General features: G+C 35.4%; 1 protein-coding gene across 1 annotated transcript in view; it reads left to right on the top strand.

Annotated features, from left to right (window-relative positions):
* Positions 1–21,767, top strand: part of LOC106463736 (centrosomal protein of 83 kDa-like) — a 93,421-nt gene that overhangs the window by 38,183 nt on the left and 33,471 nt on the right. Inside the window, exon 8 of the mRNA XM_022391316.1 lies at positions 19,571–19,715. Within this exon, the coding sequence (XP_022247024.1) occupies positions 19,571–19,715 (145 nt within the window). The remainder of the gene's footprint in view (positions 1–19,570; positions 19,716–21,767) is intronic.

The following is a 21,767-nucleotide window of genomic DNA, read 5'->3' as shown; positions in this document are numbered from 1 at the left end:
TCGCTTAAGTTTCGTCGGAACGAAGTTACGGAAAATCAATTAACAAACGGAGACGTAACAGTATCATCAATAATTAATTTACTTAGATTTCAGAATATGTTACGAATGCATCATGAAGTAGAAGTTGTATGAGACAATTATAAATATTCTTAAAAAATAGCTGAGTTTTAAGTGTGTAAATTTATAATTATTTTAAATTTAAAGAAGTTTGTAAGTTGTTAATAGTAGGAGTATTTTATTAAACTTTCTTTAATGCAGAGTTCTAGGTTCGAAGATCCTCTAGTGATGGATAGATGTTGTTGGTATTTTTGGTTTGGAATTTAGCACAAGCCTACACAATTGGCTAGCTGTGCTCTGCCCACCACGGATATCGAAACCCGGTTTCTAGCGTTGTAAGCGCACAGGCATACCGCTGTAATGATAGAGAAATCGTTGTACGAAATATTGGGACCTGTGGTTTCAACACGTGAACGAATAGCTGAGTGGCTGGGTTTAAGTAATCGATGATTGATTTTATTTGATACTAGTATATGTTCACAGACTCAAGTTTTCAAGTGGCCTTTTGTTTAGCCAGGTTTTAATCCTGATAATGTAATATTTAATTTCAGTTATCTTCAACTTCATGATGTTTGTAAACAAGCTCTAATCAAAGGCCTTAATTTCAACATTTGAAACTTGCCTGTTTGTAACGGGCTAGTCGTTGGAGCTTCGACTGTACTGCCGATTACACCAAATTAATTTATTTGAGGATTGCAGTGGCGAGTGGAGCTCACAAGTCGCTAACTGGAGGTAATTTACGGTTAGATTAAAGAAACTGATTCTGAGATTGACATTGAACGAAATACGTCAAAATTTATTAAGTCGTTACACACAGTATACACACCTTTAATATCAACAGTTAAGCGTTTTATAAACCGTTAGTTTCTTAACAGTTCTAACTTTCACTTTCCAGTTAAACAATACAGTTCACATATAGAATATTTCTCCCTGTTATGACCATTAACTTCCTACATTAATTGAATAAGAGAGATAGCAATCCTATACTTACAACAAGGTCGGACTGGTGTATCTCTAGAGGTTAGACATCTTCATATTCATAATTGATTGGATAATTCTTGCTTGGAACTATTACCAGCTCTTTGGAGAATCTCAATTCTTCCTGGATAACTGATTTTTAGCTCCAGACACGAGTTTTTAAACTATATTTTCTCTGTATACTTTCGATTTCCCAAATAGTATTCCTGACTACCCGCAAGTAGTCCTGACACTTTATTGGCTAATTTCTGCAACTCATCGGGCATTTCCAGAACAAGAACCAAAACTCTCAAGTAATTGGTTACTGTGATGGTGAGAGCTCCGGTTGCCTTCTCACCTTATACTACTACACCAGGCTGTAGTAACGAATCTTATATCAAAGTGCCGATTTTAGATGTTATCATAACATTTTTAATAGCCTTTACTGTACTACTAGATCGGCGTCAATAACTTATCAATGTCAACTCGTGACCCCATTTCTTTATGTATGTGCACCACACTCAGAAACTTAAATTTAGTTTCTTTCTTAAACATAAAAGACTGGAGCAATTGTAAAAACATCCAATTGTTTCATTCCTCCTCACCTAAGAAATGTTTACCTTGTAAAAATCTCCACCAACCAACCTTACTGTTTCCATCTCTCTCTTTGTCAATCAATGTTTACAATAAAATTTCATTTCTAAATCAATATAACCAACTAATATAAGAATAAACCACAAAACTAACACTCGATTAATATATTCATAATATTCTAATAAGATATGATGCTTAACACTGATTAACATATTATACCACCAGATTATAAACATTACACTCGTATAATATATATTCCAAAAACATGATATTCCAATTTGATTAATATATAACATTTACACTCATATATAGAAATAATTCATAGGTCTATTATCTTTTTCTTTCTTCAAAATTCCATTTCGAAATGACGAAAAATCCCTCGCTCACTATTCACGATCCATTCGTACAAGACATATCTTTTCCAAGTGGCACAGTGTTCCTGTGGGTATCGATGATATGCACAGAGGACACTACCTGAACCTGAGAAGTCCAATCGTCTGTAGGGAGAACAACCGTAGTCTTCCAAGGGTGACCGGTCCAATCATTTAATACTCGTGTTTTCTTTTTCCCTTTTGTATATATCTTGGTATATTGTTCTCATAAGTTCTGACATAGGTAGGTCAAGTCTCGCCAAGTGTGCTACCCGTCTGACCATCTGATTCCGTGGAGATAGGTCGTACACCAGTTGACCTGTCGACGATCCTTTTTGCCCAGTATGCTTTTTGGATATGGCGTACGAAAACAATACATCCCATGTAGGAGTCCTTCACTGCTAGGTATTTGATAATGTATATTCTACCTATCCTAAAACCTTCATTTTCAACTATGGCTGACTTCATTCTTCTCTTCCTGTAATCACAGTATATCGTTAATATCTAGTTTCTTCCAAAATTGTCATACTATCACACAGTTTCGTTTCGTCAATTTATACATGACGTATTCTGTTCCTGTTCGGTAGCGCACTTCACTTTACTTCAGCCACGCTGTTGTTGATAGATTGTTTCGGTTTGTTGCTGTGTTATCAATATCGTTTCTCAGTTGTTGTCGTCGACTGCTAACTTCATTGTCTCTCGAACTTTTACTACACCTATTAATTTTGCCTATCAATTTTGTCTATTATTTTGACTTAACAGACAGCTAACCTCATCAATTGGTTAGACCAATTCAATTTTGTGACCAACTATACAATCAGTCTATGTCCTGATTAGATGGGGCCTAGACATTCACCTTGACTACTTCAGTAGCCTCTGAGTAAGACAATCTTTCATTGCCTGGCTTTGTTCTTTAATTTCGTTTAGATCTACACAGCCCATCTAATGTCAGTTACTTTATTAAAGCCAATTTGTCTCGTTTAATATATAACGTTATGCTTATTAGTACAACTACTAAGCATAACGTCACCAACACTGAATTAGTCATTTTCCATTTATCTAACCTTTGGCTTTCAGATGTAGCTTGTAAATGATCTACATGCTCTTGAAATTCCTTAATACTTAATCCTGACTTTCTAGGAGGTAAATTTTTAGTTTCTTCTAATATGTCTGTTAATTCTTTAATGTCTGCTTCTACATTTATACTCTGAATTAATTGTGATTCTTTCTTAGTTAATAATTCCTGTAATTCTGAGATCTTTACATTTAATCGAGATCCTACGTATTTAGTTTCACTTCTAAAATTAGAGGGCAGGGTAATATCTTGGTCATGATCAGAACAATCTCTGACTGATTTTAGATAACCACTATCTCTTAATTTAACTACTCTAGTGTATCAATAAAATGATGTAGATTTGATTTTGGTCATACTACTGATAAAGTAAGTTCATTCTTTATATCAAATGACCCAGTTCCTCGGATCCTTGTCTTATAAAAATAGAATGTTTTAGTGTGAGTTATTCATTTATCACATAGATAAGCTATTTTGTTTTTAATTCCTGCAAATATTACATAACTAGAAGTTATGATGTGTACTGAACAAGTTCCTGAATTAGGATCACATACTCTGATAGGTCCCTCTATACATCTTAACATATCTTCCTCTGTCATTTCTAAGTAAGCATGCTGATCACTTGAAATGGCAATATATAGTTTTTTCATTTTTTATAGTTAGAGCTAACGAGTGGTTTAAATTTAATGGTAAAAGTATGATTCTATAAATTTAAACATTCTCTCTGTTGCCTTTAATGGTATCTCTATAAACATCCTTAAAGTATACCTGGTTGCAGCTGTTTTTACATCAGCCCATGTGTAATATATGTAAATCTGATCACTATGAGTAAGGTTCACAAACTGTAAATGTGGAGGTAATTTCTTTTCAGTTTCATCTAACACTCTGACTTACTCGGAGGTAGAAAGTATGAATTCAACTTTCTATCTGCGGCTACATACAATGCTTGTACTAACTTAGCTAACACTGTCCTGCTACTTTCTACAGTAAAAGATAGTTGTTGTAGATTATTCTGAATCCTAGTGTTAAAAACTAACATTTCAATCCCTGCTTTATGTAGTTCAGTTTGTCTGACTCTAGTGTGTATCAATGTATTAGTAATGTTCACTAAAGCTCTAGATACTTTCCTAATCTCTTGATCATGAAATTCAATTGTCTGTTTTAATGAATTCATTATAGATGCATGTTCAGCTATTAAATGGATAATTTCCTTAGATACCTGTCTCTGTAGTTTTACCTTCTGATTTAGTTCACATAAGTCGTCGGTGGTTGCAGTCCTGAATAAGAATTTCAAAAAGCTTCCACCTTCTTTTATTAAACCTCGTTTTTGTTGAGTTCTGTCTGATATTTATACACTATCTTTAATATCTTTTAGTAAAAGATCACCCATCTCATCATGATGTTGTCTAATTAAAGTTTTATAATTTTCAATTAATCCTTCTAAAATTTTTGCTAACTGTTAAATAGCTGTTCCCTGATATCTCATATGATGTAATGTCCTATCTTCCAAACTTTCTACATCAAAACTAACCCGAGTGTTCATGTCAAATGATTTCTCAAATGTTAGTAAATCTTTTTGTAAACGTACTAATAACTGAACATACTGTGGAAATGGTATGTCTTCAACAGTTTCCAGATAATATAAAATTACCTTCTTCAACAAAAACCAAACCTACTTTGTCTTCTACTGGAACAATACCTACATTCTTTCCAGTCCCAATCTCTACCATCAGTAACATAAGAATCCTGGTAAACCTATAGGTATATCTACTAATAATACATGTAACTATAATACTTAGCACGATATATGCAACATACATACATATATATATCTTATCCTACTTAAATTAGTTACAACTTCATGTTGTTGAACGTATCCATTACACTGGCTTCACGAGAAACAGTATTAACTACATTTACGTCACTTTAAGGTTTGTGTACAACTACTGGAGAATTGAATCTCACTCATTTCCTCCTAGATATATGGATCACTTCTAGTTGAGCTGACATAGGACCTTGTAATTTAAGGTTATATTCATGGATCGCTACATCAGCTTATGTTGTCACTGGGGTACTAGGGGTGTTATCCTCAGTTACTGGGACACTACCTTCACTAGTGACTGGGATATCTTCTGTTGTTATTATTTCATCATCTAGTACAACACTCATCATCTTCTGACTCTGCAGTTTCTGCTTCTGTCTCTAGTATTTCTTCCTCATCGTCAAAAGATAAATCAAACTCACCTAAATGGCATAGGTAGCATTACATCTCTACCATGTAATTATAATAAATGGACTTTCCTGAGTAGACTCATTTTCAGCACTTTTAAATGCTAGTATTAATAAAGGAATCTGCTTTTACCAAGTTTTCTGATCTTTCTTACAGTATTGAGAGATCATGTCTAACAAAGTTGTATTAAATAATTCTACTAACCAATTAGCAGCTGGGTAATAAGCTGTTGTCTTATTTTTCCTTACACTTAGTAACTCACAAACTTCCTTCATTAACTTAGATATATAGTAACTACCTCTATCTGTTAGTAAATGTTGTGGTATGCCATGTCTAGCTACTATATTATTCACAAAGGCCTTGGCGATTGTTTCTGCTTTCTGATCAGGTAAGCATATTGCCTCAGGAAACCTAGTGTGGTAGTCTGCGACTACTAACACATATTTGTTTCCTGTGTAGAATGTAGGCAATTGTTCTAATATATCCATAGCTACTAACTGAAAAGGTATCATTAGACTCGGCATTCTTTGTAAGGGAGCATTCTTAAAGTGTGGGCTTGTTTTTAGTTTCTGACATTCTATTCATGAATCACAATAATCCTTAATATCTTTCCTCATGCTTAGCCAAAAGAATCTTTTACTTATCCTACTGTATGTTTGTGCAAAAACTTGGTGTGCTGCGAATGGCGTATTGCGATATGTTCTCATAACTCTAGTTTTTAAGTTATGTTGTACAACTATTTGTAATGACTGTTATCCTTAACCCTTTTTACATAAGATATTTGAATCTAACATGTACTCTGTATCTTCTCCTTGTAATACTTTGTTTTTAATGCATTTAATAATATATCTCTTTTGCTCACTAATCACATGATCTAATTCCCAAATTACTTCTAACTCGTCTTCTTTTTCAGCCTTTACCTCTCTTACTTTATTAATCACTGTTTTTCTTCAGTTTCTGTATCTTCTACTTAATTTTACTCATAGCATCGACATTAGAATGCTTTATACCTGGTCTATGTACTATTTCAAAATCATAATCCTGTAGTATTAATGACCATCTTGCTAACCTAGAGGAAGGAAATTTTAATGTCATTGACCATATTAATGGTACATGGTCCGTAATGTTAGTGAACTTCCTACCATACAGATAACAGTGGAAAGTTTTAATTCCATGCACTACAGCTAAGCATTCCTGTTTGGCAGCTGAGTAATTTATTTCGGCCTTTCCAAACTGTCTACTCTGATATGTTATAGGATGTTTTTTTCCCTTTTCATCTAATTGTGATAATACTGCACCTGTTGCAAAACCTGAAGCATCTGTGCTTAGGATAAACTCTTTACTGAAATCTGGGTAGCTTAAAATTGATGCTTTTAATAAAGCATCTCTTAATTTCTCGAATGCTTCCTATCTTTTTTTCTGTCCACTGAAATTTTATTTCTTTCTCAGTTAGCTCAGTTAAAGATTTTGCCAATAATGCAAAATGTGGTATAAACTTTCCATAAAATCCTACAAATCCCAAGAATGCATGAACATCTTTTACTGTTTTAGGCACTGGATAATTCTTACAAACCTCTAACTTTTAGGGTTAAGTTTTACACCATCTGCAGTTACCAAATGAACTAGATATTCTACTTCCTTTCTCAAAAACTGACATTTACTTGGTTTAAGCTTTAAGTTTGCTCTATGTAATCTACCAAATACATGCCTTAACCTTTCTATGACATTGTCTGAATAACAAAAACATTCTGAGTCTTGCAATCCTGATAATACAACATCCATCAATCTCTGGAATGTTGAAGGGGGTGTTGCATAAGCCAAGGCAATCTGTTAAACTGATATTTACCTGAAGGTAATACAAAAGCAGTTTTAGCTTTATCTTCTTCTTCTATCTCTACCTGCCAATATCCGTTTTGTAAATCCATAGATGAAAAGTACTTACTCTTACCTAACCTATCTAAGGTTGACTGTTACTCCGGTCGCTTTCCGAAAATCCACACAGAACCGTAATTTTTTATCCTTCTTAGGAACTAATACAACTGGTGATACATGTGGACTACTACTGTCCTCTATTATTCCTTGTTCAAGCATCTCTTTACCACATTTCTAAAATTCTACCCTGTGTTTTTCTGGCACTCTATAGGGTTTCTATGCTATAGGCTTATTTTAATTCAACACTGTCTTGTGTTTAACTTTACTTGTACAATCATTTGGTCATTTTCTCCTACAAATGTATCTCTCTACATTTTCCAAGATTGAATCCCAATCTATCTTACTTTGTTGCATCTGTTTCTTAGTATTTTTAACAATATGCTGTCCTACTATAGATAATTGTTCTCTACTACTAGCCTTACCTACCACTATATGTTTAGATAGTATTACCCTTTCTTCATTTACATTTGACACATTTATAGGCACTGTGTCTCTCTCAGATACTTTACTAATACAAGCAGCTATATAAACTCCTGCTTCTTCATTATACTTAGTCATTTACTTTAGTTTCAACAATAAATTAATTTTTGCAGGTATGTCAATTACTTTAACTAATCTTACAGGTACTCTGTCTTTACAACACTCCTGTTGGGATGCTTTGTTGTTTATGTTAGGCATAAATGTAGAGTCATCTGAGGGGTTTGAATTGCTATTTCCCTGTTTAAAGTCTTATTTACTAACTTATTCTGCCTTACTTTACTGTTACTTACTTTATTCTTCGTTTTCTTACTTCTACTATCACTATCACTTCTGCTGGGCTTGGAGTTTTTCTGTTTATTCATACTTACTGGATTTCTTTTCAAACACTTATTATTATTCTTTTTAATTTCTTCTGACTTTGTCATATATTGCTACACTCTGGGAGATCAGTGCTTTCATCTTTTGACTGCTGATTCTTAACCTTGCTAATGCTAACATTAGGCATCTAACTATTAGCTTCAGTCAGTGGAGAGGTATCGTTTGTATCAACTGTTGCACATAATTCTGAAGGTTCAAGTCCTTCAAAACTTAAGATCTCCATTTCTATGCGCAGCTTACCCGAAGTAAGAGATATTTCAGTGTCATAAGCCCTTAAGAAATCTTGCCCTATGATACCATATGTTTCTAAGTCTATCTGCTTACAGATATAAAATTAGTGTTCTATCTGTAACTCTCCTACTTTCATGTGAACACTGTATTTACCTAGTGTTCTAATGGGATGTCATGTTATAGAAGGTAAAATACTATTAGAAATGTCTTTCCAGGCATTATCAAACAATGTCGGATTTTTATCTACTAGTTCTGCACTTAGTAGTGAAGATCGAGTGCCTGCGTCAACCAATAACTGACATACTATACCTTCTATTTCTACTACAACTACTGGTGACACTTCATTAACACTATGGACACTCAATCTCTTATTTGAAACTGCCAGAATTACCGCTACTTTCACTCTTTAATCCCAATGTGGATTACAATATTTTGATTCTATAGCTAATGTAGGGCTACCATTATTTTTAGGGAACTTCTCTCTGTAAGTTCCAGCCTTTGGGGCTTTTCTGTTTTCTGCCTTCTGTGAACATCAGCAATTTCGGACTATGTGGCCATTGATACCACAATTAAAACATGCTACCTGTTCGTTTATTTTCTGTTTCTAAAAATAATTTTTGCCATGTGACCAACCTTACCACAGTTAAAACACTGGAAGCCATTGGGTGTGCTTTGCCTATTTTGCCAATCTGTCTTACTAGATCTATTACTACTTTATACATTTACAGCAGAGTGTTTAGGTCTGTATATCTGTTTCTCGAGTAGCTACTTCAATCAAAACAAGCAAAGTTGCTTGGGTGTATTTGCCTCATTTACATGACTTCAAGCTCGTAATCAGATTTTAAAGTATCTTGTATCATTAACTCATTTGAGTGCATGTAGGCTCTGCGTACTCTATTTCCTAACTCCTGCAACTTATTTTCAAATACTTGGACAGATTTGCCTCATTGCTGAGTTAAGTTGCATATTACTGTTAAAATTACATTTGGTGTTTCTTGCTTTCTATATTCCTTTAATAACCTATGCACTATATACTGAAAATCTGTGGTATCACACAGCTCACTTAAAGCCCTATTATAGCATTTTGTTTCACCTGCTGTTTTTAATCTTAAAATGTCTACCTTTTGAGCATCAGTCCAACTAGATATTCTGGCAACCTCGTTTAGAGCATCAATATAGCCTTTGACATCTTTGTCGAGTCTACACTGGTATAGCATTCGTTAAATGTGTAGAATCGCATGGACCTACTTGTGTGGGTTGTTCTGCTGTAGCTTCATAGTTAGCAGTAGCCATATTCATGTACTTACAACTTATTTTTAACTTACATTACTTATAGTAATTGCGTCTAAATTTCTTACTTTTACTCTCTAGTTTACTCTAACCAACCTGTTGTTAGTTACTCCAAAAATTCTTAGACTGCACCAGTTGTAATGGGCAGTGCCTTAGGGCTAGTCGTTGGAGCTTTGACTGTGCTGCCGATTACACCAAATGTATTTAATTGAGGAATGCAGTGGCGAGTGGAGCTCACAAATCACTAACTTGAGGAGATTTATGCTTAGACTAAAGAAATGGATTGTGAAACTGATATTCAACAAAATACATCAAGTTTAAGTTCTTACACATAATTTACACCTTTTAATAACAACAGTTAAAAACTTTAATCATCTGTTAATTCTTAATAATCCACTTTCAAGTTAAACAACATTGGCAAATACAACTCACAAAGAAGATATTTCACTCTGTTAACTTCCTTCATGTGGTTACTATCTTATCTAAAGCCACATCGATTGACAAGAGAAATAGCAATTTTACTTACATCAAAGTTGAAGTAGTGTATTGCTGTAGATTGGATATCTTCATTTTCATGATGGTTAAGAACTTGATAACCTTTGGAGATCTGCTGTTTCGAGCTGGAGAACTGATTTTTAGCTCTAGACATAAGTTTCTAAACAATATTTTCTCTGTATCCTTTCTATTTTCCAAATAGTATTCCTAACTACCCACAAGTAGTTCTGACACTTCATTGGCTAAGTTCTGCAACTCATCAGGCATTTCAAAAACAAGAACCAAAACTCTCAAGTAATTGGTTACTGTGATGGTGAGTGCTTTGGTTTCTTTCTCATTTACATTACTACTCTAGGCTGTGGTAATGGATCCTCTATCAAAGTGCCAATTTTAGATGCTATCACAAACTTTTTAGTAGCTTTTACTGTACTACTAGATCAGTGTCAGGAGCTTATCACTGTCAAAGTCATGACTGTTGTTTTTCTCCATGTCTTCATTGGGTTTTAGCTTTATTTTTTTAACTCGTGAGTCTCAATACTAACTAACCAACTAACTATGCTTCACCTAGTTCTTGACCTAATTTTGTAATTCAGGTGTCCTTAATTATGTCATGGCTTCATGTATGTGTACTACACCTATAAACCTAACTTTCATAGTTTCTTTCTTAAACTCTCTTGACACCAAAAAAAAAAAAAAATGCAGAAGCAATTGTGAAATGTACTTAGAAACACCTAATTGATTCACAAAATAGTCTATAGAAACTCAAATTACTGATACTGACAAGCTAGAATAAAAATAAGAACCTCCTCTCTTTTCTATTTTCTGTGATATTATTATATTTAGTAAATCAACCCAAGTGGCCTCATCCACGTCTTCAGTTTTTTAAAATATTTGCTCATGTACATCTGCTTCACCCAATGATATGTGTATAACTAATCAAAAGCTCGAAATATCCCCCTAGTGGTTTTCTCAGCACCATGTCATTGCCACTTTTATAATGTTAGTTAGGCACAACTAAAAGATCAGTATAACAAAAATAATAAATATATATAACGTTGAGATTTAAGCTATTTAGTCTAAACATTACTGTTTTTGTGTTATAATTTGTAGTCATTCTAGGACAAAAAAAAAGCACAATTTATTTTTATTTCCTAATTTTTTATGGTTGGTATGAGTTCAGTCAAATCAACCAAACCTTTTCATAGATACTATAATGAAAATAACACATAAAATATAAAGTTTTTTCTAAAAACTTTTTGATAATGATCTGGAGGTTAGAAAGATTTTGCATGCAAGATTTGAAATTTCTGATGCATAAAGGCATTTTTGATCTTAAAATCAAAATTACATTGTATGTCGGATGGTCAACATTCCAAAAGAAAAAGGGCATGAAAAAAAATTTTTAATTTAACAGAACAATTGATATTTTGCATAATAAAGCCTTGTAATGTTTTACTGATAATATGCAAAATTTTATGAAGATACGCTCACTAATTTAAAAGTTATGGCATGAAAACTATAACAAGACCAAATGGTAAAGAGATCAGTCTCTGGGATGAACCTATGCTGAAAGAGTTGAATGTAGTTCAGCAAATTACAGAAAAAACTTAAGTGCCTGTACTGCAGTACAACTAGGATTGAATTCATTGTTTCTATCTGTATGCAAGTTGGTTTCTTTACCATGGTTATATTTAAATTACGTGTCAAATTAGTTATTTTGATCATTTTGAATTTGACATAGAATTATATAATTTATTCCACTATGACTTTCCTTATATTTTTTTTCTGTTCTTTCTCTCATTTTGCTTATGAAATTTGATGTGCTGAAATATATATAGACATTGCATTATCAATACAGTATTTGTTTGTTTATTACTGTATTGACAGTATGTGTAATTTATTTTTTACCAGTCAAACTATTTAGGAAGAGCATTTACTTCAATAATTGATTTGATGAATGGTTTTAAGGTTCATATTAATATTGCTTTATTTTATATTGTAATTTACCATATAGAAAATATTGTAGCTCCAACTCTTAGTAACACTAACAATAAAGAATTACTGTTTAATTTTTTCTTTTTATTAACTTCAACAAAACTCCCACTGTAACATATCACATCCAAACACTCAGTGGCTGACATATCTATTCTAACATACACGCTTTCATCACATCTATACACAAACGTGCATACAATATTCAGCATACAGTAAAAATAAATAAGAATTAACTTCTAAGTTTCTCTCATGTTGTTGCTACATTATATTTTACATTGTGTATTAATGCTTGCACAGTATATAATGCAGTGCAACAATATGGTTTTAGTTATATAGTGGGATGATACAGTAATACTCAGTAAGTTTCATAAAACTTACTCAGTAAGATATAAAATTAAAGTTGAAACTCTTATGCAAATGTGTTGATTTCTGCTTGTTCTGAGCACCTGGCATTTTTCACTTCATAAATTCCCCCTTCTCCTTCAAGTGTAATAATGAAAGAACCTTTTCTTTTCCATCATAAGTCACTGGGGAAGTTGAAATGGTTTGATGTTGTAACCTTCATGGGAAGTAGGACTGGAGTGTTATGTAGAAGTGTATTATAAACCACTCCAAACAGCTTCAAACCGAGCCCAGTGGTTTGGCATGTCAGATGTGTCTTTTATTTTCTTTCTGATGTGGGTCTTGGATATTTTCTCTCTGCATCTGATTATTCTAGTTAGTATCTTACATAAGTATTTCCACAATTTAGAACAGTCTGACACGTTACCTTAGCTATACTATATTCTCATGGTTAGTTGAACGTCTGAGAGATATTATGCAGTTAAGCAATCTCACACTCCAACTTTTGTGACAACTTAGTGCCATATAAAAGTCTCTTTTGACAATATAATTTGCTCTGTCATCTTTATTGGGTGAAGTGTATTCCCTGAATGAGAAGGATGCAGTCTTCCACTAAGTCATGCCTCAGTAGGATAATCCCCCCTTAACTCTCTCACTATGGGCTTGGTCCTAGGGACAGACCTCGTAACTATTTTGTGCTTGTTATAGTTTTCATACTATGCTTTTTAGTACAGTTAGTGTATCTTCATAAAATTTTGCAGATTTTCAGTAAATGTTACAAGGCTCTATTACAGAAAATATCAAATTCTTGTTTTATTAAGTTTTAAGATTTTTTAAATAATGATTTGCTCATGCATTTTTCGAATGTTGACTATCCATCATACAGAATAATTTTTATTTCAAGATTAGAAATACTTTTATGTATCAGAAAATTGTCAAATTTCATGTGCAAAATCTTTATAACTTCCTAATAACCTCCATAACTAACATTATATTTTATCTGTTACTTTCACTATTGCATCTCTGTATGAATTTGGTCAATTTGATCGACCTTGTAATCAACATAAAAAATTAAGAAATAGATGCAAGTTACATTTTTTGTTCTTAAATGACCACAAATTATAACAAGAAACCACAAATGTTTAGTCTAAATAGCTTAGATCTCTTAAAATTATACATCTGTATATATGTATTTATTATTTTTATTTTATTAACATCTCAGTCTCACTGTTACATGGGTTGGATTAGCATGCCATGCCCCTGAGGACTTCAGCTTATTTTGCCATTTCTTCCCATCAGGCTGTCTACCACTTTTATATCAGTAGTTTTTAGGTTTCTCATTACCTATTTGTATCTCTTTTAGTTTTCCATATGTGGTTTCTTTGTTGTCAGGACATTAGTAGTTGTGATGCTATACTGGCTTGGGTCTGTTTACCCTCTATTTATCTTATGGTGTTGGCCCTCCTACTTTCCACCCCTATAAATATTCCTGCCATTTGTCTCTGGTGGTGCCTCATTTGTGTCCACCCCTCCAATATAAATCAGCACCTCTGGTTTCTTCTTTCCCTGTTTCCTTCCCTCCTCCTTGAGCTCCCGTGACTAACCAGCATTTGTCAGAAGCAGTTCAGTAATTGCTCTGGCATTGGGCATTAGAACCTGTTCCCATCGTTCTTGGGGTTTTTCTTCCCACCTTTTCATTATCCCCAAGACAACTGGTGTTTGGCAGCTGATAATCGATTGTTCTCACTTCAACCTTTTCATATCAATATCCATGTTCACCTTGAGTTCCTTCTTTTCTTGTGATAGGTATTTTTTTTCCTGGGTTGTGGATATCCTCCATCGATGTCTCCTACACTTACCTCATATGACAGTATCACCTCTTTGTCATCCTTCTCTTGGGTTTGTCTCTCTCAGGTTGGTTAATCAATTTCAGGCCTTCCCTTCAGACTTTTTTTGACACCTTGTGTATTTGGTCGATTTGTTCGGGCTTTTGCACTTCATCTCCATGCTCAGGGACTGTGATTTCTTTATTATATGGTTGACTGGATTCTCCTGGCTACTTCTATATTGGAATCAAACACATTTACTTGGCAGCTATTTTCGGAGGTGGCTTGGATGAGCTGGTTGGTCAACATACAGATGTCCTTCCTCTGACCCACTCACTATCTTGTCCAGTTGGAGGTTTTTTCAACTCGAATATCTGTCAATCCCTGCCTATTCCTTCATGACTTAGTTTAATGGAATTTTAGTTCACCATGTCTTCTCAGCTCAGTCACTTACTGTTCACAAGGTTCTATTGCTTTTGGGGATTTGGTCTTCCATGACTTCACTGGACCCCCTCAGGCATGCCCATTTATGATCCCTTCAGAGGTCATTTCACAAATGATAGAACTTTCCCTTCCTTCTTCCTTACAAGACTATGTGTATTTGTGGCTGAACAATGACCATACGTCGGTGAGTGTGTCCCTTCCCTTCAGGTATGGGGAGTATGGGTCAATCCTAATGACACTTTGGGCTAGTGGTCTGCAGACTTCAGTACTTTGCTAGTAATTGTTCTTGAACTTATGTTCATACGTTGGCCATTACATCACTTCCTTCTTGCCTGACATTGTCTGGGATTGATTCCTTCAGCCATTTCTATGGCAGTGGCATATATTGCCCAGTGTGGGTACAACCAATCCAGAGATCAATGTTTTGATCATTGGATCTCTTATACTGGGGCCACATACATTACCTTTGCATAATTACATGTCCTGAGTGGGGTGCTTTTCATCAGGTCATGGATCATCTTTCGCATCCCAACCAGATTTGTCCCATTAGTGGGCATTAGATCTCCTTGTTTTCTAGGTTCTTTGCCATTAGTGTGGGTCTCCACACATGGATGCCTTTGCTACAGACCTATCCCCAAGTTCCCTCTCTTTTGGTTGTCTGTACATTATCTGTTGGCTCTGGTAGTTGCTCCCTTCAACATGGATTGGTTTCACAAGTATTTTTATGTGTCTCATCCATCAAATTCCTTCATCAGGTGATTTCTTGTCCATTCCTCTCCTTGTCGAGTACTCAATATTGCTCCCTATTGACCAGCTCAGACTTGGTTTCCAAGGTTATTTTGACTGCTCCTCTTCCCTCTATCCCTTCTCTGCTTCTCTCTGCCTTCTTCTTTGACATTGATCACATTTTCTATATTCTAACCTTCATGTTCTGTGTATTCACACCTACCTTTTGTCAGGTTTTTGGCATCTCAATCTGGTTTCAAATGTTGAGTCACTTCCTTGTTAGCTAGCTCTATCTGTCCATTTTACATGTAATGTAAACAACACAAGTGGCAGGTCTTCCACTGGTATACTGCAAGGGGGTTTCCCACTGACCAGCCTACCCTGGCTCGTGTGGTGGAAATTCTCACCTGGCTCTTTGACCATTGGTCTTCATTCTCTTAGCTCTTCAGATATCAGGTGGTCTTTATTTCGTAACTTTCATTTTTCTAGTGCCATAGTGTTTCTAATTTCCCTGCTCTTTCCATGCTTGTGCATTCCTTCCAGTTATGTTGCCCTCATAGGTGTCCAGCCCTTCTGGATTGGGTCATTTGTGTGGTCAACTTTCCCTTACTTTACCTCCATTTGAACCACTTCCCAATGTTCAGTGTTATATCTTTCCTGTACTACATAATCCCTTCTCTTAACCTGTGGAAGTTGGTGGTCAGATTTGTTTTCCATTGACATTTCACATACAATTCTACTTCTTCCTGTCATTCCTTTATCTGGTTTGTTCTTCCTCCCACAGACCTTGGCAACTGAGGAAGGCTGTTCCTCATTTTCTCCTATTTTCCTTATTTACTCTTCACTAGATCTGGATAGATTTCTGTGTCTGGTAAGGGCTCTTCATTTTACTAGAGACCATTTGGCTGCCTTCCAGAATACATGATCCCATCTCTCTTTATCCCCAGGCAATCATCATCCCTTTTTGATTTTCAACCTCTCCCTTTACCTGTTGATTCAGTTGTTCTTTCGTCTGATCCTATACCTTTCTGTTTCTCTTGCTTCTTGTATTTGTCATCCAATGCAGGAGATTATGCATTCTGACCATTTCCTGTATGTTCATCTCCCACTGTCTCCATCATCTCATGGTTTCCTTCTCTTTGGGATTTCATCTACCATCTGTAGCTGTTATTCATACTTTGGTGCAACTTTATCTGGTAAAGTTTATTTATCTTTCTCTTTCAGGGTACTTTATATTACTGTTTATCACATGGATCCCACTCAGTGGGGAGTGGTACCTTACCAGGTATTCTTTAACTCTAAATCTGCATTGTAAGCCATGTTGACTTACACTCTCTCATCCATGGATCCTTACGCTCACCATTGAGATGGGGTGTTCCACGAGATTGCTGAAAGATTATCTATCTCACAATAATTTCTTCATAAACATGTCTGTTCTGGACTGGTACCACACATGAACTGCATGGGTAAAGCAGAAGAAGATTGCTGCCCATTCCTGCCATGCCTTGAGTGAATAACTTGGTATGGTCTGCTTTTCAAAATAATGTTTTGTTGTCACCCATTGCACCATCTCTGGTTATGATGTTCGTCCAGACTCTCCAATGCATTGTCATCCCCTTCCTCAATTGGAGTATGGGAGTCCTTGCCACTTTCCAGTTGCAAGCTGCTGAGGTGGTTGACCATGGAGGCACCCTCTTGAATAACTTTCACAAGAAACAGATTAGAACCATTCAGTTGAGAGTAGGGCAGTGGTGTTCTGCTAGTGTAGACGCAATGTGCCCTCCAAAGAAGTTGATATGCCTCCTTGCTGATGGACAAAACCTCCTAATCACCACACCACAGTAGATCCATCACTTTACAAAATGACATGGCCTTTTTATACCGTTTACTATACTGTGGAGCTGATCCGTCACCAGACTGGTTGACGTGGCCTCCTGATGCTATTTACACAACCACTGAAGTAGATCTGTCACTTTACAAAATGACATGGCCTCTTTATACCATTTACTATACTGTGGAGCTGATCCATCACCAGACTGGTTGACGTGGCCTCCTGATGCTATTTACACAACCACTGAAGTAGATCCGTCACTTTACAAAATGACATGGCCTCTTTATACCATTTACTATACTGTGGAGCTGCTCCATCGCCAGACTGGTTGACGTGTCCTCCTGATGCTATTTACACAACCACTGAAGTAGATCCGTCACTTTACAAAATGATGTGGCCTCTTTATACCATTTATAGTACCGTGGAGTTAATCCATCATCTCACAGGTTGACGTGGCCTCCTACTGTTAATTTCCATGACTACTGGAGTAGATCTTTCACCTTTCTGAGAGATGTGGCCTCCTGTTACAATTTCCACAACCACTGGAGTTGATCCATCGCTGTCCAGGATGATGCGTCTTCCTTATGCCATTTACAATACTGGGGAGTTGATCTGCCACCTGACCGGTTGACATGGCTTCCTACTATTATTTTCCACAACCACTGGAGTTGATCCATCGCTGTCCAGGATGATGCGTCTTCCTTATGCCATTTACAATACTGGGGAGTTGATCTGCCACCTGACCGGTTGACATGGCCTCCTACTATTATTTTCCACAAACAGTAGAGTTGGTCCGTCACCTTACTGGTTGACGAGGCCTCATGTTACACATTCAATACACACTGGAGTTGATTCATTGCAAATGCAGTTCACTCCTTTGATTGGGAGCCCTCATCCTACCTTCGTGTGGATGTTGGTTCTCAACATTGAGGTTTTGGAATCGAGTGAACCAATCAACATAAGTCCTCACACGAGTTGTTTCCATCCTCCATCTTTGTGTCATATGCTGTAATCAATGCAGGTCTTAATCCCCGATTCTTGGGTTTGAGATGAAGATGGTATGATCCTCATCCTATACTCTCACATGGATGTCAGCACCCCACGAGGAGGTTTTGGATGTTGTTTACTTGTCAAGTACAGTCCGACATGCCCTAGCCACTCTACACCTCATAACTTCCACCCTTGTGTTTTACAAATTATATACACAGGTGAAGAGTATACCTGGCTCTTCTGATCTTTGGATTTCTTTCTCTCATTGTCAGTGGTATCTTTTGGATGCTTTTTGGGGTACTTCTGTCATTCCATCTCAATGTTTTTGTTTAATTTTAAGAAAAATTATTTTATTTTGTTTATTAATGGGTTTTTAAATAAGTAGAATTCTTGAAATTGTTTTGTCAAAATCATATTTTTTTTGATTTCAAAATTTAATTAATGTTTATAATTCATTTAACATAAGAATAAAATATCCTGTAACCAAAGTGTTTTTCGAAAGGATGATCTTTCTTTTTTTTAGTTTGCACCTGAAGAAGTAAGGTCCACCTTTCAAAAGTGCTCAGGTTATAGGGGATCTTATTTTGTGTGAAATTTATTTCTTGAACCTATGTATTTTTCTAACATCGTGTTTATGATTCCTTGCTATTGTTTAAGTTAGCAAAAAAGTATTAATAAAAATTTCATTTAATATAGTATAGATATTTAAATGTCATGGTTGTAGTTCTAAGTAAATTGGATCAACTGTTAGATGGCTAGAAACAAAAAAAAAACATAACTTTGATAACAAGTAATAAATCAAGTATATATAATCATGTTCCCAGCAAATGTTACTTAGCAGTAAATCACAGCTTCCAAGTTTCTTCTGAGTAGTAGTAATGAGAAAGTTTTGTGTAAAAGAAACTTTTCTGATTACTAGATTAAAGGTACAATGTATAAAACATGGATATGATGGGAAGTTGTCTGCTTAATATTAAGTATCTAGTCAAGGAACATGCAAGCAGTAGAAATGTTATTTGTGTGTAGATACTAACAGATGGAACAATGATTATCTTATTGTCTGATTAAGAAGTATGCATGTAGTAGACACTTCAGTTGTATATACATATTAACAGGCAAGAATATTATGAAACAGCTAGTAGAGGATCATTCAAGTAACAGTAATTATGGTTTTTAGCAAGTAACAAGTTGAAGGATATTGAGTATCATGTTAAAGAATTCATAGGTAGTAGACATTCTGGTTGTTTATAGACACTAACAAACAGAAAGGTTATTTTTTGTTATGTAGTTGAAGAATGTGCATGAAACAATGGTTCTGATTATTTATAGATATGAAGCTTGAATTGGAGATTTTAGAAGAAAAAATCAGGAAACAAAACCAAAACCTAACAGATCAAGAATTGGAGTTACAGAGACAACATCATGCAGCTCGACATTATGATTTGGAAGTTGTTCGAAAGCTAGAATCAGAAAAGTAAGTAATAAATAATTTAAATTTTTTTGCTAATGTGATTCAGGATAATTAGATAATGTTTTAGTATAAAAATATTCATGACTTCAACAAAAGATAAAACCTTTACTCTGAGGTATTATTTTAGAAAGGATGCACCATGATTAGAATATTTGAGATTCATTTTATTTGTAATTCAGATCCACCTGGTTAAGTCTTAAAGATATACCAGTGTTTGTATTTATCAGTTTAATACACCAGTGTTTGCTGTATGTAGCATCTCACCACCACCCCAAGCTCAACAGTAAGTCTGAAAACTATACCACTAAAAACCAGTGTTTGATACCCATGATTGGTACAGCATAGATAGCCTGTTGGGTAGCTTTATACTTAACAACAACGAAGCAAAGTATTTCATCAACGTTTGTATTCAGGATATAAATGATATTTGTATTCAGGTTTTAAACTAGGGTTTGTATTTTTGATATAATCAGTGGTTGTATTCAGGTTATAAAAGTAGTGTATTTAAGTTTAGAACTGGAGATTCATGACATTTGAAATTAGGAGTTTCGAAATGCACTTACCCCCTCTCACACTTTGGCATTATTCTGATGAAAAGTTTTCTTCTTTGCCCCTCTAAGCATTGGTATGAATTCTATCTTGCTTGCTCCAGTCTTTATATCCCACTATATTGCCCTAGTGATTTTAATTTTGTGACTCTCTCCACGTATGATAATGTGCCTTTTATAACCGATCCATATATAAGCTTCTCATTATTTTTTCTTATTCACTTTATCTCAAAGGCAAAAATTATGAAGATGGTTTTATTTGTTTAGGGGTGCTTTTCAATTCCAGACTAAGGAGCACAACCTTCTGCTCTATGCCTTCAGGCCAGTGAATGGGTGATTCTTCAAATCCAGTTGTCTTTTTCTTCACTTGCATGCACAGTTCTATCTCTTTTGGGGATGTGAGCATCCTTGTAATAACTCCTTCCTTTAGGTTGGGCCCACATAAGGACCCTTCAATAGTCATTACAAGACCAGTGGAAATTTGCACATTTCAAAGCAAGGAGCCACTCACTCCAGATTGTTGTTTTCGGACAGTGGATCTTTTCCTTGTACATACAAACACCAAATTTTTCTACTTACGTGTCATATTCCAAGGGTAATTAATCTAGTGGTCGACCAGTCATTTCATCCCAATGGAGCTCTTCCTATGCAATGGATGCTTCATCCTCAAGTTTTACAATGGATATGCTCTTGTCTAGGGACACCATGGATCGATGCCTTTGCCACATGCTGGGCTGCTTAGCTCCCATCCATCTGGTTTCCAGTACCTCACCCTATGGCTTTGGGAGTAGATGCTCTTAGCCAGGTTTGGACATGTCATAATCTTTCTGTGTTCTCTCCAATTCTTCTACTCTCCAAGTTTCAGGCACTGATTCATTCCAGTTCCTGTCAAGTTCTTCTGGTGGCAACATATTGCCGGGTCAGCCCTGGTTTCTACTCCTTCAGTATCTTCAGAACTGTCAGCTTCTTCCTCCCAGCCATTTCTCTTACATCAGTCTCGGTTGGATATTTTTCATCCAGCAGTCGGCATTCTTTGACTTCATGCCTGGCTTTTATGTGGCCATCACATGACAACAGGGATTGCTGTCTTGAATGGTGTCCTTACTAACACATTCCATTCAACATCCTTTTTTTTTTTTGTTGTTTTTGGTAGTTTATCAAAGGAAATAGTTTACTTATCATCAATGGTCTCTCAGACATGTGTTTAACCCCAGGCGTCCCACTGCACCACATTTTTCAATTTTTGACATGAATGTTTTACAAAGGTTTGGCACCTTCATCTGTTGCCTTGTATCAGGCTGCCTTATCAGCTACTTTTCGTTTTTCTAAAGAAGAAAAGTTTTAAGTCCCTGGGTTTGTCATCATTTTTGAAATCTTTCATCATATCACAGTGGTTCTCCATGCATTAACACATCCACCTTTTGAACATTTGGAATCATGTTCACTATATGATATTTCACTTACAACATATTTGTTTCTGACCAATTTTTTATATGACCAATCGGAT

This window comes from Limulus polyphemus, unplaced genomic scaffold, assembly GCF_000517525.1.
Source record: "Limulus polyphemus unplaced genomic scaffold, Limulus_polyphemus-2.1.2 Scaffold1472, whole genome shotgun sequence".
Classification (NCBI taxonomy): domain Eukaryota; kingdom Metazoa; phylum Arthropoda; class Merostomata; order Xiphosura; family Limulidae; genus Limulus; species Limulus polyphemus.
Note: the sequence above shows the minus strand (reverse complement) of the source record. Positions and strands in the feature narration are given on the sequence as shown.